Raw genomic sequence first — 22,695 nt, 5'->3', positions numbered from 1 at the left:
TTGGAATTTTAGAATTTTAGAATTTTAGAAATTTAGAATTTTAGAATTTTAGAATTTTAGAATTTTAGAATTTTAGAATTTTAGAATTTTAGAATTTTAGAATTTTAGAATTTTAGAATTTTAGAATTTTAGAATTTTAGAATTTTAGAATTTTAGAATTTTAGAATTTTAAATTTAGAATTTTAGAATTTTAGAATTTTAGAATTTTAGAATTTTAGAATTTTAGAATTTTAGAATTTTAGAATTTTAGAATTTTAGAATTTTAGAATTTTAGAATTTTAGAATTTTAGAATTTTAGAATTTTAGAATTTTAGAATTTTAGAATTTTAAATTTTAGAATTTTAGAATTTTAGAATTTTAGAATTTTAGAATTTTAGAATTTTAGAATTTTAGAATTTTAGAATTTTAGAATTTTAGAATTTTAGAATTTTAGAATTTTAGAATTTTAGAATTTTAGAATTTTAGAATTTTAGAATTTTAAATTTTAGAATTTTAGAATTTTAGAATTTTAGAATTTTAAATTTTAGAATTTTAGAATTTTAGAATTTTAGAATTTTAGAATTTTAGAATTTTAGAATTTTAGAATTTTAGAATTTTAGAATTTTAGAATTTTAGAATTTTAGAATTTTAGAATTTTAGAATTTTTAGAATTTTAGAATTTTAGAATTTTAGAATTTTAGAATTTTAGAATTTTAGAATTTTAGAATTTTAGAATTTTAGAATTTTAGAATTTTAGAATTTTAAAATTTTAGAATTTTAGAATTTTAGAATTTTAGAATTTTAGAATTTTAGAATTTTAGAATTTTAGAATTTTAGAATTTTAGAATTTTAGAATTTTAGAATTTTAGAATTTTAGAATTTTAGAATTTTAGAATTTTAGAATTTTAGAATTTTAGAATTTTAGAATTTGATGATGAGATGATGATGCTAAAATTTGTAAACGTTTGATCATTAAATATTTTTAGAATTCTCAAATTTGGTACAATTTTTAAATAATAATAATATTGTCGGATTTTTTTATTATTTGCAGTAATTTGAGTTTTATACGTTTTTAAATTTAAATTTTTAAGATGTCTTCAATTAGAATTCTTTTTAAAAAAAACCAATGCGCCATGGGTTTTCTATGTACATAGGACATTTTGTAAAAGTAAGCGAGAATAAATAAATTTAGTTTTTCTTTTATAGTTACAAAATATTTGAATATTACATATTTGAAATTGTATTGTTTTGAAATTTTATTATTATTATTATTGAATTCTGAATTTAATTTAGAAAATTCTTGCCAATTGTTGATTGATGTTATATTTTTTCAGGCAACAAACATATTCTGATCTGATCCTGCCGGAAACCATGCGTCCCCGTGTGGTCCCGCGTGGCTTCCGTAGAACCCAAGGAAGCAGCCTCTCGTACTCCGGTAAACATCAATCCGTCGGAGGTTCAAGATCGTCGCCAAGGTGTCGCATCCGGGTTTTGATCAGCGCGTCAAGGAGCAAAAGTCCAACACGGCCAAGATGCTGCCACGGCCGCCTCCAACATCCAAGCCGGAAGCTGCGGTCAAGGCAAATCGCGAAGCAAGCAAAGTTGGAGAAGAATCGGCGATCCACAAGTGAAATTAAGTGAACAAGTAAATATTTTTTTGAAATTTTGACAGTTGAAATAAAAAAAACAATAAAAACAAAACAACAGTTTTTTTCAACTGCAACATAACCTAAAAATCCGAAATGACAGCACACGACAATAGCACGACATTCTAAATAACAAAACCGTGCGACGTCGGTCGAATGTCGTTCGACAATGTCGTACAATTTCGATCATCGATCGCACGACAAATACGACATTTTGGTGCAAAAACGTATGACATTCGCGCGAAAGTCGCACGACATTGTCGAGCGACGTCGTACAATTGCACGGACGACAAACGACAGACGTCTGACGGACTTTTCAATCAGGGATTGCACTGCCCCACCAAGCACGATGCAAACAAAATAAAATTAGTTTGCCTTTTCGGAGATCAAACTTACCAATCAGAATGTTGACTTTTTCAGGCCGTCTGAGCGATTCTCTCGCTGAAATGTATGATCCAGGTTCGGGTAATTTTGCCCAGAAATAATATCCGGCAGGATCGCCAATGTGGAATCCTACATCCCAGCGAGAGAATCGCCCAGAACGGCGACTCCCTAGAACCGAGCTTCTTGCTCGGGACACTGACAGAAGCTGAATGACGCGCTCGTCGTAGCTGTCATTCTGTCGTGGAGAATTGTCGGTATAATCATTATGCCGAAAAGCACGCTGTAGCGTGTAACCTAGAGACCCTAGATAGGAAGACTAGCCAGACCACTTGCATCCAAAATATGCATACCACACAATACCTGCAGAGTACGATCCGTCAAATAATTTTGAATAATTTTCACGATATAAATCGGAAAATTAAACCTTTTCAATTTCGCAATCAAACCTTTATGCCAAACACTGTCAAATGCTTTTTCTATGTCTAGAAGAGCAGCGCCAGTAGAATAGCCCTCAGATTTGTTGCTTCGAATTAAATTTGAAACTCTCAACAACTGATGAGTAGTTGAATGCCCAAGGCGAAATCCAAACTGCTCATCAGCGAAAATTGAATTTTCATTAATGTGCGTCATCATTCTATTAAGAATTATTCTTTCGAATAATTTACTAATAGATGAAAGCAAACTAATGGGCCGATAGCTTGAGGCTTCAGCAGGATTTTTATCCGGTTTTAAAATCGGAACTACTTTGGCATTTTTCCAACTACTGGGAAAATATGCCAAATCAAAACATTTGTTGCAAATTTTGACCAAGCTACTTAAAGTTGCTTCAGGTAATTTTTTAATTAAAATGTAAAAAATGCCATCCTCACCAGGGGCTTTCATATTTTTAAACTTTTTGATAATAGATTTTATTTCATTCAGATCCGTATTAAAACATCATCTGATGAAAACTGTTGTTCAACAATATTCTGAAATTCTATTGAAATTTGATTTTCAATAGGACTCAGAACATTTAAGTTGACATTATGAGCACTCTCAAACTGCTGAGCAAGTTTTTGAACTTTCTCTCCAATTTCTCTCCATTAGTTAATAGAATATTATCACCAACTTTTAAAGAAGGGATTGGTTTCTGAGGTTTCTTAAGAACCTTTGAAAGTTTCCAAAAAGGTTTGGAATAAGGTTTAATTTGTTCGACATCTCTTGCGAACTTTTCATTTCGCAGGAGAGTGAATCTGTGGTCAATAACCTTTTGCAAATCTTTTTGAATTCGCTTCAGTGCAGGATCACGAGAAAGTTGATACTGTCTTCGGCGAACATTTTTCAGACGAATCAGAAGCTGAAGATCGTCATCAATAATGGGAGAATCAAATTTGACTTGGACTTTAGGAATAGCAATATTCCTAGCATCCAAAATTGCATTAGTTAAAGATTCCAAGGCTGAATCAATATCAGCTTTGGTTTCTAAAACAAAATCATGATTTAAATTGTTCTCAATATGATGCTGATACCTGTCCCAATTAGCTTTGTGGTAATTAAACACAGAACTATTGGGTCTGGTAACTGCTTCATGAGAAAGTGAAAAAGTTACTGGAAGGTGATCAGAATCAAAATCAGCATGAGTCACTAAAGGACCACAATACTGACTTTGATTTGTCAAAACCAAATCAATTGTTGATGGATTTCTAACAGAAGAAAAGCAAGTTGGCCCATTCGGGTGTAAAACCGAATAAAGACCAGAAGTGCAATCTCTGAATAGAATTTTACCATTGGAATTTACTTTTGAATTATTCCAAGATTGGTGTTTGGCATTAAAATCACCGATGATCAAAAATCGAGATCTATGCCGAGTAAGTTTATTCAAATCCCCTTTGAAATAATTTTTATTTTCCCCAGTGTATTGGAATGGTAAATATGCAGCTGCAATCATAATTTTCCCAAAAGAAGTTTCAAGTTCAATGCCCAAACTTTCAATAACTTTTAACTTAAAGTCACGTAAAGTGCTATAAGTCATACTACGGTGGATAACTATTGCAACTCCACCGCCATTTCGATTCATTCTGTTATTGGTTATAACTTTATAATCTGGATCACTTTTCAAATAAGTGCCAGTTTTTAAAAATGTTTCGGTTATACAGCAATTCCCCACGAAAACAGCATGATTCGAAAAAAAAGTTCTCCGATCGGGCTCAAATTTTTTTTGGGGGATCCTTGGCCAAAATAATTAGACCCGTATTTTTTTGTTTGGCCATTACGGTGACCTACGCCGTGTTAGGGTGGTCCGAAAAATGGCAATTTTCATCGATTTTCGCAAAAACTACTTTTTTTCAAAAAATCATATCTCCGCGCCATTTCATCCGATTTTAGCTGTCCTAGACGCAAAAGAAAGATGATTAGTTTGGCTGTTTGGGAAAAATAGTAAAAAGTTTCGAAAATCTAGCTTAACATTTGAAAAGGTCATATGAAAACTTAAAATGCTGTTTTGAAGGTCTCGGGACCAAAGAGCCTATGTCTGAAAATATTTTTATCGGATTCCTCGGACACATAACATATCAAAAATGGTGAAGTTATGTTTTCGATACTCTGAGATACGATTTTTTGAAAATAAAAACTGTGTTTTTCGACGCGCCACGCGCAAAAATTGGAAAATGACGAAAACGGGAAAAAATCGACTTTTTTCACTAAAACTGCGATAACTTTAAAATTTCAGCGATGACCTATACATGTTAGGGTACTAAATTTTTTGTAATTAAAAGACGCAACTTTTGGTACCATAACATCTATAGGTCATCGCTGAAATTTTAAAGTTATCGCAGTTTTAGTGAAAAAAAGCCGATTTTTCCCAGTTTTCGTCATTTTCCAATTTTTGCGCGTGGCGCGTCGAAAAACACAGTTTTTATTTTCAAAAAATCGTATCTCAGAGTATCGAAAACATAACTTCACCATTTTTGATATGTTATGTGAAATTTTCGAGGAATCCGATAAAATATTTTCAGACATAGGCTCTTTGGTCCCGAGACCTTCAAAACAGCATTTTAAGTTTTCATTCAACCTTTCTAATGTTAAGCTAGATTTTGAAACTTATTACTATTTTTCCCAAATAGCCCAACTAATCACCTTTCTTTGCGTCTAGGACAGCTAAAATCGGATGAAATGGCGCGAGATATGATTTTTGAAAAAGTGGTTTTGCGAAAATCGACGAAAATTGCCATTTTTCGGACCACCCTAACACGGCGTAGGTCACCCTAATGGCCAAACAAAAAAATACGGGTCTAATTATTTCGGCCAAGGATCCCCCAGAAAAATTTTGAGCCCGATCGGAGAACTTTTTTTTCGAATCATGCTGTTTTCGTGGGGAATTGCTGTATAACAGCAACATGCACGTTATGAACTCGTAAAAAGTTGAAAAATTCATTTTCTTTCGCTTTTAAAGAGCGAGCATTAAAATTCATAATATTGATGGAATTACTTAGATCCATGATTAAACTTCAGGGTAAGAACAACATCATTCGCAAATTTTAATCCAATCTGGATTGCTTCCATCATGGATGTAGCATTACTCATTGTTTGAATCAAACCAAACAGTGAGTTTTGCAAAAAGTCATTTTTCAAACGTAACATCGCCGAGATCAGAAGATCCCAAAGCGTTGCCAGCAGAAAAATTTTCAAATGAAATTTGAGGTACCTGCCCAATTTGAAAATTGGTAGAGGATTTAAAATTCGTGGATGAACCCGAACCCGAAACGACGTTGGCATAAGAAATGCCATTGCTGTTACCTAACTTTTCCACGGTAGGGGTATTGTTCGAGTGAGACAGCACGAACGTTTGATTTAAAGATGCAGGTACAACCTGACTTTGAGAAAATTTCGGTTTGGATTTCGGCTGATGCTTAGCACGAGAATCCAAAACCTTTTTTCTGATGGGGCAATCCCAGAAATTTGATTTGTGATTTCCACCACAATTTGCACATTTAAATTGGGTGATTTCTTTCACGGGACAATTGTCCTTGTCGTGAGAAGAATCCCCGCAAACCATGCATTTTGGAACCATGGCGCAATGATCAGTACCGTGACCGAATGCCTGACAACGCCGGCACTGGGTCAGATTCTGGCCATTACCGCCATGTTTCTTAAAATGCTCCCACTTTACCCGCACATGGAACAAAAACTGTACTTTGTCCAAAAGTTTCAAATTGTTGATTTCATTTCTGTTGAAATGAATTAGATAAAATTGTGAAGTCAAACCAAAGCGAGAAATATTCCCGTTTGATTTTTTCTTCATTGGTATTACTTGGGATGGGACAAAGCCAAGCAACACCTTAAGTTCGTTTTTGATCTCATCCACCGACAAGTCGTTGGAGAGACCTTTCAGGACCGCCTTGAATGGACGAGCATTCTTGGTCTCATACGTGTAGAAATTGTGTTTGTGGTTTTTCAAATAACCAACAAAAGTTTGGTGATCTTGTAAAGATTCCGTCAACAAGCGACATTCTCCTCTTCGACCAAGCTGGAACGAAACCTTCAAATTGCAAGTTTCCTTGCAATTCTTCAGTTGCGTTCGAAAGCTGGCCAAATCGGAGACGGAAGTCACTACAATTGGCGGAGCCTTTACTCGTTTCTCGACGGCAGAAGGCTCAGTACGAGGAGAAGGATCCTTGTCAACAGTTTCGGATAAAACACCGAAACTGTTTGCCAAAGGAATTGGAGGATTGACCTCACTTTCAGAATCAGAATCAGACCTCGGATGAGGCTGTTTTCTTTTTCTGTTTCCGTTAGCCGGTTTAGCGTTCAAACGCTTCACCGACGTAACGACCAAATCTTCAGAAGATTTGCGTTTACCTTTGTTTTGACGCATTTTGCAAGCAAAGTTCTCTTAAAAAGATGGCTTCGTTTGTAAAATACAACAAAATTTCAGGTGGGGTTAGTCTTGAAAAGACTGTTTAGAATTTAGGAAAATAACTCAGGTAGTCTTTAAAAAGACTGTGAATTTTTTTGAAATAACTCTGAGCTTAGGTAGTAAAAAAATACCGCAGCTCTAGTGTCCGTTCACCTCGAAGGTTCGCAAGACACTGACCCATAGTTGCTGAGATATTGCCATGCAAAGGCTAAAAAACAGGAAAATTGATGTTTTCGAAGTCTCACCCAAACAGCCCGCCATTTTCTAATGTCGATATCTCAGCAACTAATGGTCCGATTTACAATGTTAAAACATGAAATATTCGTGAAATTTTCAGATCTTTTCGAAAAAAATATTTTCGAAAATTTAAAATCAAGACCAACACTTCAAATGGGCGTAAAATTGAATGTTTGGCCCGTTTGAAATGTTAGTCTTGATTTTAAATTTTTGAAAATATTTTTTCAAAGAGATCGAAAATTTTACGAGTGTTTCATGTTTTAACATTGTAAATCGGACCATTAGTTGCTATCGACATTAGAAAATGGCGGGTTGTTTGGGTGAGACTTAGAAAACATCAATTTTCCTGTTTTTTAGCCTTTGCATGGCAATATCTCAGCAACTATGGGTCGTATCAACAAAGTTCAATAAAGCAAATCATAGAGAATTTTCTCAGCTTTTCAAAAATATTTTTTTCAAAGGTGGGCAAACATGGGCACTAATTTAAAAAAAAAACTGAGACTATTTTCAAAAAAGTTACCTAAAAATGGTTATAACTTACAAACGGTGCACTTTATCAAAAATTCACTAAAGTACTTTTTGATTGCAAATTCGATTTTGAAAAATGAAGTTCAAAAATTTTTGCGACCAATATTTCGATTTTTTGAAAAAATCTGTATTGATTCAAAAAATCATAACTCGGTCAAAGATTTTTTGCCCATTCTGGAAATTTCAGAAAAGTTGGCATTTTATGTAGAGATCCTAAATAGGGAGACTGGACGAAATGAATTTGACGTACCCAAACAGACGCGAGTTTGACGTATCCAAACGAGCATTTGCCTTCACGCCCAGCAAAACTTATCAGTGTTGCCAAGCTCAAATCATACGTTGCCAGATCGATTTAGCAAGCTTAGACCAGTCTCCCTATTTAGGGTTTTTAATTGTATGTCCTCTAAAACATATCTAAAAATAAAAAAAAATAAAAGTAGTGTTTTTTGCAAATCAAATTTTAGTGACAAAAAGTTAAATTAAAAATCACCAAAAAAATTTTTACCGTGTATCATTTTTTTCCGTGTAGTCCATATCCATACCTACAACTTTGCCGAAGACACCAAATCGATCAAAAAATTCCTTCAAAAGATACAGATTTTTGAATTTTTACATATCATTTTTGTATGGACAGCTGCCAAATTTGTATGGAAAATTATATGGACAAACTAATGATGCAAAATGGCTTCTTTGGGCATACCGAAGGCACCAAAAAAGTTTCAGCCGGATTAAAAAATACAAAAAATAAAATTAAAGAAAAAAAAACCGATTCCGTAGAGAACTGCTAATGTCAGAAAATAGGTGTAATTTTACCTCTGGAAATGTGTAATTTTACCACTTTTCTGGTGTAATGCCACTTTTTCAGTCTAAATTGAGGTAAAATTACATCATAAAAGAGGTAATATTCAACCTTCCAAAATTACAGCTTCCAAATTTACACAATTTTTTACTGTGTGATATTTTTCAATGATATTATCGCAGATTATGCGCGGATACGGGGACTGTGCGGACTCGTTGCGGGAATGATTTTGGTGGAGAAGATTGCGCCAGTTGCAAGAAATTATGCATGAAGCGATTGATCACTCAACAGACCGGCAGGCCAGTTCGGTGCTGCCGATAGGAGAGCTTAGAGTACATTATAATGAGGAATCCGTCGTGGGTTACTGAAGGGGGGGACCTTACTTTTGGGACAAAGTATTTGTAAAAAAGATAAAGGATCTTTACGCGACCGTTTTTTGGAGCAGGGAGGTTTGGGATCAAGTTTTTGATCGTATTTGGACGAGTCGGATGAGGTATCTGCCAAATAGAAAAAACGACAGAACCGGCGGGTTGTGCCAAAATTCTTCAAGGTTTTAGGAAACATTCTAGAATAAATTCTCAATTAACTGGGCTCTTGATCCGGAACCCGCGAGGCAAAAAGCTGCGGCGATTTAGTACCTATAGATAAAATTGTCACAGACCGAGGAATTGCCCTTTTCGGTATTTGAAAAAGGGGATATGCTGTCTGGCTATACAGCTGGGTGATCGAATGGTGGTTCTATTATGTGAACCATGTCGTTTTTATTCAATTTTCAGCTTTAAATCTATGATCAAACTAAAAAAAACTGCCACCTCTTGAAAATTTTAATGCTCAGCCTCGTGCTCAACGTAAACATAAAAACAGGCAAGCAAACGAACGAATTGAACTGTCAAAGCCAAGAAGCGTAACGTTAAGGTGGTCTCATGATTCGAATTTCGTTAGTATATTAACAAGTATATTAAAATAACGTAAGTATACTTAAATTGACTAATTATACTTGGAGTTTCCTGCCCCTTGCACCCAAAGAGCATCGATTACGCAAAATATTCGACCCGCTGGAAGCGTCTTCGGTTCAAGTCCACAAACGGGCCATTGTACTATGAATGGCCACCGCAGTTACTACCTCCTCCGAACCAGAGTCCGGCCCGTCCGCGGCGGAGGCCATCTCCACGGAACACGCGCAAGACCAAGAAGCCGACAACCCTGTCAACTAAGATAGAGACCAAACTTACGACAAATTGAGCATCGAGTTTCGGCGGGGAAAGTTTTCTCCGGTGCGTCCGGAACGCTGTTGCCCTCACTTCTTCAACCCGCAGTTTGCCGTGAGTGTTTTAAGTCAGAAAATTACTGTTTATTTCAGATCAACCAGGGACGCTTTGGCACCTTCGTTCGATTGTGCCACGTGTGCGCTTCACGACTGATCCAGAACCTCGGAACGAGTGCCGCCAAGACCAGTCGAGACGAAGTTGGATTCACCTGCGAAAATCACGTTGAATGGAATTGTTTCGACTCAAAACCCCGACGGTGATTCCATTCTGTTCGCGTTTCAAGTACCTACCGCGACAAAAGCAGCCCCGACAAGCATGCTCAATTTAATTTAAGTTGCCTGGGCCCTTGGCAGTTGTTTATTGTTTTTAATTCATTTATTTATTTGATTAATTTATGATGGAAACCATTTAAATAAATAAATCAAATTTGCTTTTTAACTGTCTAACAAATATTGCTGCACCGCCGGGCTCAAGGTCGTACCGGTGGTGGTGGTCGTCACGGAGCCAAAAGACGTCACGGATTGAGCGGGCACGAGGTGTTGTACGGCTAGCCTGCTTGACGGTGGACCCGACTTCTGTGGAGGTATGATGACCTTCTGCTCATTTGGCGACAGGTACGGCCCGGACTGATATTGCTGCTGGTGTTGTTGTTGCATATGTGGCTGCATATGGCCAATGCTTCTCGTTCGAGGTCCTCCAATCAGTTGACACTGTGGTTGTTGCTACTGATGCTGCTGCAGACTAAGATGCGAACTTCCGGAAGGTGGTGTCGTCTAGTTGCTCTATGCTTTGAAGCGGACCGGCGATGATATGGCATTCCCACGGTAACCTGGTGCCTTCTAGGCATCCACCTGGAGGAGAAACAAAAAAAGAAGCGTTTAACTCGTGAAACTCTACCTAACAACTATCCTACCACTCATCCTACATGTAGCGGTTCGTTCTCGAGCATAAACGCTCCGGCAACACCATGTGATCCGCCGGGACCGTGTCCAAGACTCCCACCTCCTCCGACTTCCGTCGCTTGCTAGTGGTGGTGCGGCCCTCCGTGGTGCCCTCCACCAATCACACCGTGACTAATTGTGACATAGAGGCCTCCGTAATAACTCTGGGCGCCACTTCCGCCGCCTCCAACACCACCACTCGAGCTCGTCCACTGGTTGCTGCCAAGAGTGTGCCACTTCAAGTTTTCCGCGCGGGTCTGGCTCGGTGCCAGAACTTTTGAGCTCCGAGCCAACTATTTTGCAAAATATGAGTACGTTTGTTGAGTGTGTAACATTTGACGTTTAGAAACGTCAGTCTCGTGGTTGACTGTTCTTCTTCATTAAAGTGATTTTGATGGATTCGGCCGTCGAAATAACCGTATTTAAAGAAATTTTACGTCGATTTTTGGCGGAAATTTGGAAATGTTATTTTTTACACCTTGCCTTTCAGACCTCAAACAAATCGTCCCCTGATGGCTCAGCTCCTGAAGGCGTGTGGCCAGCCATGTCTGTCTGTGTGCATCAGCTGAAACAAACCCTTTGGAATTACGGTCCCTTCCCGCCCTACCACCAGTCAGCTCTCCGGGAAGACATTGGTCCCATGATGGGCAGTGGCGGAATGTCCCAGCCCGGTTTCGTGCCAACAGCAGTTGTATTTCTTGTGGGGGATATTTACGGACCTGATGGCATCAAACACAACAACCCCGTGTACTGCGTAGCTAAGGCCTTGTCACGGCTACAGAAGGTTGTGATGCATGATCAGATTTCCGCATCACAAGCTGCCTTGCGCCATTACAATCAACCGCATCCGCAGGAGAGGCTGCTCGGTGCTGCCAACCACCGTAACGGCCCATCTGCGCCAGGAAACGTTTTGGTGATTCTTCCAAGATTCCAAGGAAACGGTGAAAGGTCTGTGGACTTGAGCAACACCAGGGCTCCCTCTTGCACGTTCTTGGTTGCGGTTCTCCACTTGGACCGCTTGTAGAGTTGGCTGATGTTATCCCTGGACCAAACCTTCCAGAAATCCTGAACGGACCGACGCGTTCCCTGCAGACGAGTGATTCGGTTGAGCGGGGCGCTGGGGTAATCGGGTTCCGGAATCGAGAACATGGGTTCCCCGATTAGGAAGTGACCAGGAGTTAGGACACCCAGGTCGTCCGGATGATCTGTGAAAGCGTGAGTTCAGGATGCTCTCGATGTGAACTACGGCGGTAGTCAACTCATCAACCGTGTCCTGCAGGACACCAGCGAAGCCTTGATGACCAAGATCTGCAACATCAGCAACTACGGATGTGCAATATGGAAGGATTCCGGAAATGACGTACCATTTGTCCCATTTGTCATCTTATTAAATGAAGAACAACAAAACAAACCCCAATAACCCCAACCCGCTTTATTCGGACAAGTGTTTAATCAGCGTTTCTTACAGCTCGTAGGCTCCTGGATTTGACGCACTACAGAATCGACGTTGGTTGTGATTCAGGGGTCGAAACTCATACCAACCAATACCATCTTGAGCTGGAACCAAACAATTGCGAAGATGTCGAGTGACAGCCGGCTGTAGCAGCGGAGTTTTAAAATGCGTCTTGAGGCCGTTTGATGTCTATCGGATTCCGACAAGAATATCGAACCGGTAGCAGGAGATCTCTTTCCGGTTCAGCTGGAAAACCTAAGAAAACAGCAGATAATTTAATACATATTGACTTCCGAAACACTTTTCCACGCCCGACTTACCACAGTAAAATATGGAATTGGCCATGACGGTCATCAGGTCCGTCATTGAGTGGTCAATTTCGCAATATTTGCTGCTCTCGTAGCGTTCACCCTTGATGGCATCGACCTCGCTCCAGAACCAGCTTGGCCTGGCTGGCGGCAAGATCGCACTCCGTTCCGCTCAGACGACGCTGAAGGGTCGTGACGCCTGTAAGTTCCATCAGGAGGTGTCTGTTTCGGGGAGGATTCGCTTCTTGTCCTCGATCCAAGAGATTGTCTCGCGGCATTTAATGTAGGCAGTGGTCAGATTTGAGGTCATCGCATTTGCCCTCAGCCTGCTCGCGCCGCTTCGAATAAGCCTGGTTCTGCTTTGTGATTTCCTCCGAGTTCGGGTGTTAGAATTCATCAGCCGGCGAGCAAGTTGGTTGACAACGGCAACACGCGACGCGTTGGCGTTCATCGACCCTCGATGTCCTTGGTCCATGGTCCATGGTCTTGAGCATGAATTCCTTTTCGCTGATCCATTGCTTGACGCCGTCGCTCTCGGAAATGAGCCAGTACAAGCTGAGCGCATCGTGCAGACGCTGCTTTCGCAGTTTGGTCAGTTCCATGAGCTTCTTGTAGCGGGCATCAATGGCGGCGAGACGTTAAATACTGGACCTTTTGCTGTTCCGGTTCGATCAGGGTTAGGTTCTTGGCTTGCGTGTGAAGCAGTTCGATTGTTTCGGCGTAGTTCTTCAGCTCATCGGCAACATGTTTGTGCATCTTCAGCAAAATCTGCACGATTTGCTCGTCACGGCCAACGTCTTCGGAAGACACGAGACGCAGTACATCCAGCATCTAGTTGCCGATATCATCAGCATCGGCAAACAGTTGGAAGTAGTCCTGGAGTCGCTCGTCGATGCGATCAGCTAGGGTCACCCTAGCGAACCAGCCCGTCACCGGCGGTTCTAGCAGATAGGACAGGGCGTTCTTTTGCGAGCGGCAATTCTTCGCGTAGCCGGAGAGATCAGACGGTTCGACTACTTGAAGCCACCACCGACACTGTTGTTGGCCGCTTCGAAAACGATTGATTGGGCGGTGCCAAACAACTTTTATTGCTGCTGGATAAAAATCAAGTATTTTAAACATTCTTTTTTATGAACAGAAATGCAAAATTACCGTAACAACCAGAAAAAAACCGTGTGCGAAAAATCGCACGAAAAAAACGTGTCTTTTGTTTTTGTTGATTGACAGTGACAACTGTTTTGCGTTGCACGCTAAACTGATTGGAAACAAAAATGCTAAATTTCAATCAAAGTTTCAAACAAAGTTCCAGCAAAGTTCCAGCTCGGTGCTGGCTCCGAGCTCGAGGTGCCAGACCCGACGAAACCGAAGTGTCACCCCCCTAGGTTGCTGCCCTAGGAATCGTTAAACAGCGAGTACTCCTCCGCTTCGTTCGCGTGAAGGTTGTTGTTGGTCTTGGACTCCTAGTTACTGGGCGATGACCGCAGCGACTGATGGGAGGAAGAAGTGGTCATTCCGCTGCCGATTGGACCGGCGCTGCTCCTGGAAACGGCGGCAGATGTCGATATAGTCCCGGCCGCGTAAGAAGAGGGGATGAAGGTGTAATGTTGTTGTCGCGAGCAAACAGTTGTCCGGTCGGGGTGATTGATCGACTTAGGCCGGATCCGATCGGGACGTTGGAGTTGAAGCTAAAAGCTAAACCATCTCGGCCATCGACGACGAAGGTCTTTTCTTCCCCGATCGATCCTCTGGCCTGCAGCATCTCCTGTAACAGCTACTTTTTCTGATCTCCTGCAACACCTGATCGTTCTCCTGCTTATATTTTATTTTGCGACAGTTCCACCCAACACAACAAAAACAAACACGCGCGTTGTCAAACGGTCAATCGAACCAATGTGGTGTAAAAAGAGGTGGCGATGTTTTGATCGTAAACAAAATTAATTTCTCGTTAATTAATTAATTCCGGCAGTAAATTAATTTAATTTATTAAATTCTTACTATTGTCGCGCCCCTCGCCCTAGTGTATAAATATAAGGTTTTTTTTTTAAAAAAAAAATCTAGATCTAAATCTGTAAATTTCACAGGAAGGCATTCAATCCAAGAAAACTCTTCTAACAAGTCCCCCCTGAAATCATCATCAACCATCAAGACCAAGAAAAATATACGCACGGCTCTGTGATGGCGCATGGCTGATTGAGCCAGTTAGGGAATTGGTAAAGACAGAGGACAAAGAATAAACTAAATAATACTTACATCTTCATCGAGGCATAGCGGAAATTGAGTTACAGGTTTCACTGCTAAATCATCTGCCGATGGTTTTCTCCTGTAAATTAAGAAAAATGTTTAAATAAATTGAGCATGAGCATGAGCATGAGCATGAAGAAAAATGTTTAAATAAATTGATAGTAAAAACAATCTAAAAAAGTTGCTTAAAATGAAAATGGTTAAAACGTAGACATGATTCCATTGGTAGAGGATTTAAAATTCGTGGATGAACCCGAACGAACGACGTTGGCATAAGAAATACCATTGTTGTTACCTAATTTTCCACGGTAGGGGTATAGACGTATCCAGTTTGAAATGGCCGCTAGGTGGCCAATGGTGTTAGAAATGACAGCTTCCATGTATTTGAATAAGGGAGCTCAGGAAAATTCAATTTTTAAGCAATAAAATGATTATTTATGATAAAAGTATTGATTGATTAGGTGCACAAAATGTGTCTAGAATATTATTAAAATAAAAACTGTTCGAAAAATTTGCAATTGAGATAAGTACACCATTCGATTCAGCAGGAATTTTGGGCACCAAAAATATATAGTTTTCATATGTTAAGTGTTTTATTTTAGAAGAAAATTAACAAAAAGTATGAAAATCGAGACATTTAGTATGGGAGCTGTCAAATCTCTCACCATCAAAAAGCAGCGTTGAGCTTTCGCTGGATTTGTCTATTTCTAGCATTGTTCGACTAAGACAGCACGAACGCTTGATTTAAAGATGCAGGTAGGGGAATTATACCCTTTCTCAGCCTATTTCTATTCACGGTGTATTTTTTAGAACAAACAAAAATCGAACCAAATTTACCAGTACCAGTCCTCTGCCACATAACACCATTACATTTTAAAACATTTTAGAATCAATCACATTGTAGAAAACAGTTTTCTGAACAAGTTCCATAAAAAAGTATCAGTATTGGTTCAATATAAGCAGAGATATGCCCAATTTTCTGAAATAAATAGTGCCTTTCTCCAAAATTTCTTAATTTAATTACCTTTCACACGATGTGCACTGCCTACTGAGTTTTGTAATGAATGCTATAGAATAATTTTCATGAATTTCGTCAAAACTTTTTATAGTGTTTATGTTTTAATAACATATTATCATCATAAAAAATATCTTTTGGATTGAAAAAATAATTTTTGGATCCTATTGGGTAATAAACAGCTTATAAAATAAATAATCTATGTTTTGCATTGTTTAATGCTCAAATTTGTATCCGGGCAATATTTTGCTTTTATTTCATGATAAATTGTACAAAGAAAAGATTTACTTTCGGTAGTATCGGGGTTTCCAGCTTGGATTTTGGGGTAATTTCAAAGAAAGCTAGAAACCCACTCTAACTTTTGGGGGGGGAGCGGGCGATTAGCGGGCTTCGCCAGGGCCAGTTCAGACCCCCTATCAAAGACTCAATCCACGAGAATGTTGATTTTTGAGTTGCACACGCACACCAATAAAATTCGTGCAGGCCGAAACGCACACTCTCTCATTTTTCATAACGCGCGAACTGTCAAACTTTTTCGTTTGAACTTTTCAGTTGGTCAGGAAAAAATGTGTGCAGGTGTGGTGTTGGTCGGCAGATTAAAGGTAAGTTTTTAACATTGCTTATTATTCTCACGTATTCCATCATCACTACCGCCTTCAGGACACGGTCATCGAGGAGGAGCAGGAGTGGATGGCCGCTGGATGGCAGCGGAACGGGGTCAACGTGAACAACCGAAATCGGCACCGGCAACAGTGTCGCCCAATCCAGATCGGGCTTCAGCAAGTGGTTCCGCAGTACAATAAGTCGAGCGGAACGAAATTTTGCCAGACCTTCCCGTCGAACAGCGACGCCTTCGGCAACAGTCGGTTCCCCCAGCAGCAAAACCAACGTCATCAATCTGAAGCGTTCGGCAACTGTGGATTCCACTCGTCGGGAACCTTTGATCCGCATCAACAAGGCCACGTCACGGTTTGGCTATGAGTCCAGCACGGTACTGGCCCAGCAGCACCTACTAACCAATAACCAACAACCGGACCGGCCCCGCAAGCGCTGCAGTTCGACACCCAGAGCATCATGCAGAACTTTCGCTGCGCAAAAAGCTTCAAGAACAGCGCAAGAAGCTGTACGGGCAGGCCGTCAAACCGTCTGCCGCCAACCCGGCCGTTTAGCAGTTTGTCCAGTCCGTCTGTCCCAACATCCAACGCAGTCTGTCGGTGCTACGCCTGCGGATCAACCGTGACCGAGTTGTTCAACTCGCTGCAGCAGATGATGCAACTCTCGCAACCCAAACGACGTCACGCCATCGGGGCCGGCCGAGGTCGCATCGGCAAGGATTCCGTCAGCTGGAACCTCAACTGACCAGCGTCGATTTGCTTAAGTGCTACGCATTTGTTCCTTTTTTGGTTTTTCCGAGAGAGAATTGACTTCTCGCACGCTTTTTGTTCCTCTTCTAGGCAGGAAAGTAGTTTATATTTTACTATTCAAAGTTCTCAGAAATTTTATCAAGTTTCATCTCATTTTGACAAAATTTACCTAATATTACTTATTGTCAACTATAGTTGAACTAAATTTTACAAATTCTTTAAACTAAATTTTACAAATTTCAACTATATGTACCGTCATCAGGGGCGACATTCTGATTTTTTGTATAACCCAATCTCACCCCAGACCCAATGTCACCCCTGATGACGGTAGCTAATGTTAATTCATTAAACTAATTAAAATCAAATTTAAGCTAATTTTTACTAATGTTTACTTATTTGGACTTATTGAAAACAATTTATTTTTTTATCTATCTATTGCACGCATAACCAAATTTACTAACTTAACCTAAATTTAACTAAATTTAACCAAAATTACATAAGTTTTAATAAATTTAACTAATATAGCTAAATTAAGTATTAATTATATTTAACTATAGTATTAATTATATTTAACTATTTTTAAATTTGACTAAATTTATTCTAATTCAACTAAATTTAATTATTTTTTTTAAAAATTTAACTAAATTCAACTTAACTAGCCAGATTTAGCCAATATTATCTAAGTTTCAATAAATTTAACATAATTTACCGTTATTTGACTAAATTGAATTAAATTTAACTAATTTTATTAAATTTATCAAGCTTTATTTAATTTTACTTAATTTATCTTAATTCATCTTAATTTAAAATGATTTAAAATAGTTTTATTTAACTTAATTTAACTAAATTTAATAAAAACTTAACTCAATTTAAAAAAAAAATGCTAAATGTACCTTTTACAAAATTTAACTGAATTTACCTCAATTTAACAAAAAATAGCTGAATTCACCTAAAATGTTTAACTAAATTTAACCGAATTTAACTAAATTTTACAAAACGTTACTAAATTTTAAAAAATTTAACTGAATATTACAAAATTTATCTGATTTTTTTTAAATTCAACTGAATTTAACCTAATTTAACTAAGTTTTACCGAAGTCAACCTTATTTAACTTAAATTAACTTAATGAACTTCATTTTACTAAATTTAACTTGATTTAAGTTAATTAAACTCAATTTAACTTAATTAAATTTATTTTAACTGAATTCAACATAAAATAAATTAATATAACTAAATTTAACATAATTTAACTGTAACAAAAATTAATCAAATGTTAAAAAATTTAACAGAAAATAACTACATTCATCTATTTTTCTCTAAATATAACTAAATTTAACCAAATTTAACATAGTTTACGTAATTTATCTTAGTTTAGCTTACTTTAACAACATTTTATAAAATTTTACTCAACATGACAAAAATTTCCTAAATTCTACTTGATTTAACTAAAGCTAACTACATTTTAATAAAGTTTATTAAATTTTACTAAATTCAGCTTAATAAAACGATTTTTTTTATTAATTTAACAAAATTTAACCTTTATTCAACTATTTTTAATCAAAATTTATTCACTTAATTTTATTTCAATAAATTTACTTGAATTTTAATAAACATAACTAAATTTTATTAAACTTTGATAAATTCAACTAAATAAAACATTTTTTTTTTATAAATTTATCTAACTTTCACTATTTCTTTTCTTTACTTAACATAATTTGATTAACTTAATTTAATTTATCTTATTTTAAATATGTTTTACTAAATATAAAGAAACTTAAATAAATTTTACAAAATAACACATTTTTTTCTATATATTTTGTAATAAATCAATCAAATGTAACTAAATTTAATGAATGTAATTAACATAATTTAATTCAACTAAGTTTATTTTAATAAATTTTACAAAATTTATCTAAATATAACTCAATTGAACAAAAATCAACTAAATTTAACTGAATTTACCTAAATTTAACTTTATAATACAAAAATAAACTGTATATAACTGAGTTAATAAATTATCACTAAATTTAACAATAGTTTTCTAAATCAAACAAAATTTAACTAAATTAAGCCCAATTCAACTACCTTTTACATTATTTTTAAACATTTAACTGAATAAAAATAAAATATCTTTGGATCTTCTATAACCTCCTGTTATTCTTAACATAAATTATCTTAACACAATTCAACTTATCTTAATTCAACTTAATATAACTCAATTTAACTAAATTTAACTAAATTTACCATAATTTATCTAAATTTAACTAAATGTAACTGTATTCGACTTTATATAACTAAATTTAACCAAATTTAATTAAATTCAGCCTACTTAACATAATTTTAACTGAATTTATCTTAATTCGATTTTTGTTTACTCAATTTATCTTAATTTCAATTAATTCAACGTAATTTGACGCAACTCAACTAAATTTGACTTATTTTAAATAAACTTAACCAAATTGAATGAAATTAAACTAAATTTACCTGATTTTACAAAATTTAACTTAATTTTACAAAATTAATCTGCAAATATCTAAACTAAACAAAAAATAAGTAAATTCAACTAAAGTTTACTAAATTTAACTTCATTTCACGAAATTTAACAAAAAATAAACGAATTCAACTAAACTTTACTATTTTTAACCAAGTTTAACCAAAATTAACCAAATTTAACTAAATTTAACTTAGTTTAACTAAATTTAATTTAGTTTAACTAAATTTAGCTCAATATAACATAAATTATCTTAATTCAATTTAACTTATCTAAATTCAACATAATTGAACTCCATTTGACTTTATAAAACTTTTTTTTTCTATATATTTTTTTAATAAAACAAACAAATGCAACTAAGTGTAATGAAATGTAATTAATATAATTTAGTTCAACTAAGTTTATCTTAATTTAACTTAATTTTACAAAATTTATCTAATTACTAATTACAAAATTAATCTAATTACTCAATTGAACAAAAATCAACTAAATTTAACCTAATTTACCTAAATTTAACTTATTATTACAAAAATTAACTGTATTTAACTGAGTTAACAAATTGCCACTAAATTTAACAAAAGTTTTCTTAATCAAACAAAATTTAATTAAATTAAGCCCAATTCTTTTTAAACATTTAACTGAATTTAAAAAAAATATCTCTGGATCTTCTATAAACTCCTGTTTTTTCTTGCTTGCTTTAACTTAATACATATTTTAATTAACTTAGTTTAAATTTAATCAAGCTTAATTGAACCTAATGTAACTAATTTCAATCAAATTGAACTAACTGTAACCAAAATTAACAAAATTTTACAAAATTCTACTAAATTTTACTGAATTTAAATTAATTTAACTAAATTTTAACGAATTGAACTACAATTGTCTTAAGTGAACTTAATTAAACTTCGTTTAATATAATTTAACTTAATTTAACAAAGTTCAACTTAATTTAACTTAATTTTGCTTAATTTAGCTAAATTTAACTTAAGTTAACTTAATTTAACTAAATTTTACTTTATTATACATAACAAATTTAATTTTAACTCAATTCATCTTTAAAATTAATATAACTGAATTTAACACAATTTAACTAACTGTAATAAAAATTTACTTAATTTTACAAAATTCAACTTAATTTAACAGGAAATATCCAAATTCAGCTTATAGTTTTCTAAATATAACTAAATTTAATCTAATTTAACTTAATTTATTTATAATTAACCTGATTTTACTTAAAACTTTATTAAGTTAAAATACACTAAATTAAACTTGGTTTTACTTAATTTTACTGCACTTAATTTCATATAAACTTACCGTAATTGATTTTTAACTCTTTATTATAGAGTTCCACTCTTTCCATAATTTAGCTTAGTTTAGCTTAATTTATCTGAATTTATCTAAATTCTAAAAAATAACTAAATTTAACTCAATATAACAAAAAAATACTAAATTCAACTACAACTACAAATTTTCTAAATTATACTAAAATTTCCAAAATTTTGATAAATTTTTCTAAATTTAACTAGATAAAACTATTTTTTTAATATATTTAATTAAATTCAACCAAGTTTTTTAACTTACCTTAACGCATATACTTAATTACCTAAATTTAATTTAATTTAGCTAAGATAAACAAAATTCTACTTAACTGAATTTAACTCAATTTAACAAAAAGTAACTAAATTCAACTGAAGTTTACAAAATTTGATGAAATTAAACTAATGTATCAGTTTTTCCTTAATTTTACAAAATTTAACTAAATTTTACAAAATTAATCTGAAATCATCTAAACTTAACAAAAAATAACTAAACTTTAATATATTTAAACAAGTTTAACAAAAAATAACCAAATTTAACTAAATTTAGCTCAATTTATTATAAATTATCTTAATTCAAATAAACTTGGGCATGAGTAAGGACCTCGACGCCGTTAGCAATGTTGGCTTTAAAATAAAATTTCGTGATAATATCACTTCCCCCCAGCCAACATTTTTGCCATGCGAAGCGGGCCTCGACGCTGTGTCTAGGTTTAATTCCTAGCTAGGAGCCATCAGTGTCTTAAGAGGTGGTCCCAAGGCCGAGTAGGAGTTCATGAAGCAAATTAGTCGTCTCCCACCCTTTTAAATTGAAAATGAACTCTGAAACCAGCGCTTACTCACAACAGAAACAGAGGCCTCTTCTAGGCATTGTAGGATAGAATAGATTTTGAAATTTATTTTAAAAAAATATTATTACGTAGCATTTTGATATGTCAAAATTTCCATAGAGTCTCGGTCAATCAATAGTGCGATGATATCGGACAAAATTCGTTAATCTGTTGAACTAACGGTTTTCGGATTATGGTTGTATCGACCATTGTTGCGAATCGAGGATCTACTGGAGGTTTGACGATCAAATAGAGCCTAACATTTCAAAAGGGCACATGGGTTTTGTAAACAGGAGTGTATCTCTCCCACTCAAATAACAGTTTACAAAAGGTATGATAGAGATGCACTCTTGTTTGCAAAGCTCTATGCCCTAATGAAATAAAAGGCATGAAATAGTCGTCTTAATTACTAGTGTTCAACTTATGAACTGTTCATTTATGTTTATTGGTTTTTGGAAGCGGCAAGACTGGTTTAAAAACAAGATCCTTTACCTTATTTGGCGTTATAATAAAACATTCGGGGATTTGAGATTAAATTTACTTTCCGACAGTTTAGTTTAGGTTGTTGATTAAAGTTAGATAGTTTTCCGTAGATGAATAATTGGACTGAAATGATTAGTTGATTTGAACGAAGTGTAACATTTCATTGGCAGATCTGTTTCTAGTTGTAATGTACGACAAGACTATTGACGGACGTGACAGGTCGGCAGTTAGTTTTCATCTTTTTTTCTCTAGTATTTTTTATTTCCTTTAAATTTGGAATACATCATAGGTTTCTTTTGTATAGATCTCCGATTAGTTACATTTTCTTATTTAATTAACTAATAATTTAATTTATTCCGGGCCTTTTTACTTTGTATCACAAATTCAGATTTTCTTTATTCAGTGTTAAACTTAAATTACGGTAACTGCTCAAATCATCCAAGTTCTTACTACTCACATCAACACTAATTTTCTTTCACCTCCCCCCTCCCGATCCCCTATATCTTCCGGTGGTGTT

General features: G+C 35.5%; 1 protein-coding gene across 1 annotated transcript; it reads left to right on the top strand.

Moving 5' to 3' along the window:
- The first annotated feature begins 16,226 nt into the window (after nt 1–16,226).
- Nucleotides 16,227–16,815, top strand: LOC119767583. Its single transcript, XM_038256489.1, has 2 exons — nt 16,227–16,295; nt 16,354–16,815. The coding sequence occupies exons 1-2, from the start codon at nt 16,260–16,262 to the stop codon at nt 16,672–16,674; spliced, it is 357 nt and encodes a 118-aa protein (XP_038112417.1). The 5' UTR covers nt 16,227–16,259; the 3' UTR covers nt 16,675–16,815.
- Nucleotides 16,816–22,695: the final 5,880 nt, after the last annotated feature.

Source organism: Culex quinquefasciatus, chromosome 2 (assembly GCF_015732765.1).
Source record: "Culex quinquefasciatus strain JHB chromosome 2, VPISU_Cqui_1.0_pri_paternal, whole genome shotgun sequence".
Classification (NCBI taxonomy): Eukaryota; Metazoa; Arthropoda; class Insecta; order Diptera; family Culicidae; genus Culex; species Culex quinquefasciatus.
The sequence above is the reverse complement of the archived record's forward strand: the minus strand, read 5'-3'. Positions and strand labels throughout refer to the sequence as shown.